Genomic DNA, 3,272 nt, shown 5'->3' with positions numbered 1-3,272 from the left:
TCCATAGCCACTCCATTTCGTTTGTTCGCATGACCCGACGATAGTGTCGGGCAGACTTGAGACTTCCACCCCGACACACTGTAATGGAAGTTGCAATTCCAGAGTTCAAAGTGATAAATGCCCAAAAATGGTGTTTAGCTAATAGCCGAAGTTTCTATTTGCTATCATTTCATTCGAGGATCGAGTTTACATTCGAGATTGTATGACTTTGTAGATACATATGCATGACTTTTAAAAAAAGTGCACTACATTTTGGGACTCATTTGATTCACGGGATAGAAAAAAACATAGGATCAAGAAAGACATATGATTGAAATGTCATGTCTAAATGAATTCTATGTAAACATAAAGTGTCTTTGATTGTGCAAATTAATTTTTCATGAGTTATGACCTAACGCTTTTTTTCTATAGAATTTACACTACAAGATTTTTATAAGTATTTTTTCTATGTGATATGTTCCTTTGAATCAAACTACTCATGTAGAAAATTTTCCATAAAATTCAAATTCTACATAATTTCTATATAAATCATATAATTCAAAGAAATCCTTAGCTTGGAGAAAGTATTTTTTACTTTCAAGATTTTATTAAGGATAGGTAGTTGTATTTTGAAGTACCCTCCGAGCTGAGCCGAAGCACCCGGAAATACAGTACATCCTCCGACACGACCACGGCCGTTTTATCTGCACACACCGAAACCACACCGGAATCCGGATAACGTTCTTTCCTGCTTCTCCTCGCTCCGTCTCCTCATTCCTCGCCCTGCCCCCGACCTCTCCAGCGGCTCCAATGGCGACCACCATCTCCTCTCTAGCGGCCACCCACTCCCTCCACCGCCGCTGCTGCCGGAGCAGCCCCTCCTCGCCCTCGACCCCCGCACGCGTCTCATTCCGCGCCGCGCCGCCGGCTGCCGCGGCGGCGCGGGCGAGGCGCCGGGCTGCGGTGCAGGTGCTCGCCTCCTCCGCGGTGCTGGAGGCGCCCGAGGAGCTGGCCACGCGCAAGCTCTACGTCGGGAACATCCCCAGGACCGTCACCAACGACGAGCTCTCCGCCATGTTCGCCGAGCACGGCACCGTCGTGCGGGCCGAGGTAACGTTGCAATGTGTAATGCCGCTCTAATCATGGTAGCCCGATGATTGCGCCAATCTCCATATGCGTAGTTTAGTGTTCCCGATAACAAACTATCCAACTCTGTATATATTCGAATCAATTTCAGTCCTTTATCCCGTTCTTATTCTTGGGAGGTTGGATTCCTGTCGCTCTACAGTAGACTGTATAAGTAGCCACAGCCTGATGTATGGAATCCATGGATCTTAGTATCTTACAGACATGTACTCATACAAGATAATAATTATGTAGCTTGCAAGTGGCCATGGCGTGATGAAGTGCTTGCTCTATGTCTAGGTAATGTATCTCACCGAAACAATTGTTCGCCCAATTCTTTTGTGCAGGTTATGTATGACAAGTACAGTGGTCGGAGCAGGCGTTTCGGGTTTGTCACGATGAGCACGGTGGAGGAGGCCAATGCTGCCACCGAGGCCCTGAATGAGACTGTAAGCTTCAAATCTTCACATCCTGTCATTTGAAACCCCGGTTCCAAGCGTGCTTATGCGTGTATTAGATGCATGGGTGACTTATCTTTGCGCTTGATGATTGTACCAGGAGGTTGGAGGTAGAAAAATTAAAGTGAATGTGACAGAGAGCTTCTTGCCGAACATTGACCTGTCTGCACCAGAACCGGAGCCCGCATTCGTTGACAGCCAGTACAAGGTTTATGTTGGCAATCTTGCGAAGACAGTGACGACAGAGGTGCTCAAGAACTTCTTCTCTGAAAAGGGGGAGGTCCTCAGTGCCACGGTATCACGAGTTCCGGGGACTCCAAAGTCCAAGGGTTTTGGTTTCGTCACGTTTTCATCGGACGAAGAAGTTGAAGCTGCCATTTCTACTTTCAACAACACAGTAAGCTGCTTCTTTTGCACAGCTATGCCACCTGCCATTCTGCGGTTGCTTCCTGCTTACATTACATCACTTGACGATAAAAAAAAACAGACCAGTGTCAAAAACTTCATGACTATGAAAATAAAATATTCGAAACACAACAAGGATTAACATTGCCATCATTTATGAGTAGAATGAAATGCAAAATAAATTATACTCCCTCCGTTCAGAAATAAGCGGCTCAACTTTGTCTAACCTTGTCTAGATACGGATGTATCTACACACTGAAATGCGTCTAGACACAGACAAAGTTGAGTCACTTATTTCCGAACTGAGGTTGTAATTCTTAATGGCTGGACCTCCTGATCAATTTTGCACTTTGGTATTTATTCGCATGAATCATCAGAACTGGGTTTGCCATTGAAAATATCTATGCTGTATTTGTCCAAACATAAATGTGGTAGATAGCTCCCAAGTCAACAATTTTTAGACAAGCAATACCATTTGTCTAGACTCTAGACATGCATTTTCTTGGGTTACCAAACATGAGATTTTGTATTATACCTTGTATGCTCCATAATCTAAAACATTTCGCCATGTTTTTAATTTTTTTTAACTGAATGCCATTTCAGGAATTGGAAGGACAAACCATCCGTGTGAATAAAGCGTAGAAGTAGCAGATATTTCACACTGGAGACAAGGGGAGAATATCTTGGCGGCACAACCATAGACGGAGGGAGAACTTCAAGACTAGATTCTGTAACAAAGTTTAAAAGGCATTCGGTGTAATTTTGGTCTGGCACTGAACGATATTTTTTGTATAATACCAGTGTATGGAAGAACTTTGATTGTCAACCTCGTTGGTCATATGAAGCACCTGCCGTTTACCATCATTTCTCAATGAGCGCAACATGGTGGGGTGCTGGCCGATCTCGCCACTGCGGGGATCAGCGGAACATTGAACATTCCAGTAAGAGTAACGACTGATCTGCTGGTACTGATTGGTCTTCCTCAACTTCATTTGCGTTATCTCTTTTTTCTTTTGAAAACCAAATAAATTCTTTTCTGATTGGCTTTGCCCATGGTAGTATGGTCCTAAACTGCAATTTGTAAACAACATTGGATTTAGTTATTCATGATACCAAATAGAGTAGACTATAGACAATAGATAGACTCAGGCTGAGAGAAAATTGAGATGCAATTATGCGTGAAGTAATGGGGAACTGAATTACCTGTCTGTCCCAATTGCCGTGTGTTTTGCCTCGGAGGAATTGGAGCAGCAGCAGCAGCCACAGTAAAATCGGAGAAGGGGAGGAGCTTGTGCCTGCTGTCGC

At 44.1% G+C, this 3,272-nt stretch overlaps 1 protein-coding gene across 1 annotated transcript; it reads left to right on the top strand.

The window, feature by feature from the left end:
- The first annotated feature begins 757 nt into the window (after nucleotides 1-757).
- Nucleotides 758-2,793, top strand: LOC127300528 (small ribosomal subunit protein cS22). Its single transcript, XM_051330656.2, has 4 exons — nucleotides 758-1,089; nucleotides 1,452-1,553; nucleotides 1,663-1,959; nucleotides 2,571-2,793. Exons 1-4 carry the CDS (start codon nucleotides 790-792, stop codon nucleotides 2,607-2,609), a joined length of 738 nt encoding a protein of 245 aa, XP_051186616.1. The 5' UTR covers nucleotides 758-789; the 3' UTR covers nucleotides 2,610-2,793.
- Nucleotides 2,794-3,272: the final 479 nt, after the last annotated feature.

The sequence above is a fragment of the Lolium perenne genome, chromosome 5 (assembly GCF_019359855.2).
Source record: "Lolium perenne isolate Kyuss_39 chromosome 5, Kyuss_2.0, whole genome shotgun sequence".
Lineage (NCBI taxonomy): Eukaryota > Viridiplantae > Streptophyta > Magnoliopsida > Poales > Poaceae > Lolium > Lolium perenne.
The sequence above is the reverse complement of the archived record's forward strand: the minus strand, read 5'-3'. Positions and strand labels throughout refer to the sequence as shown.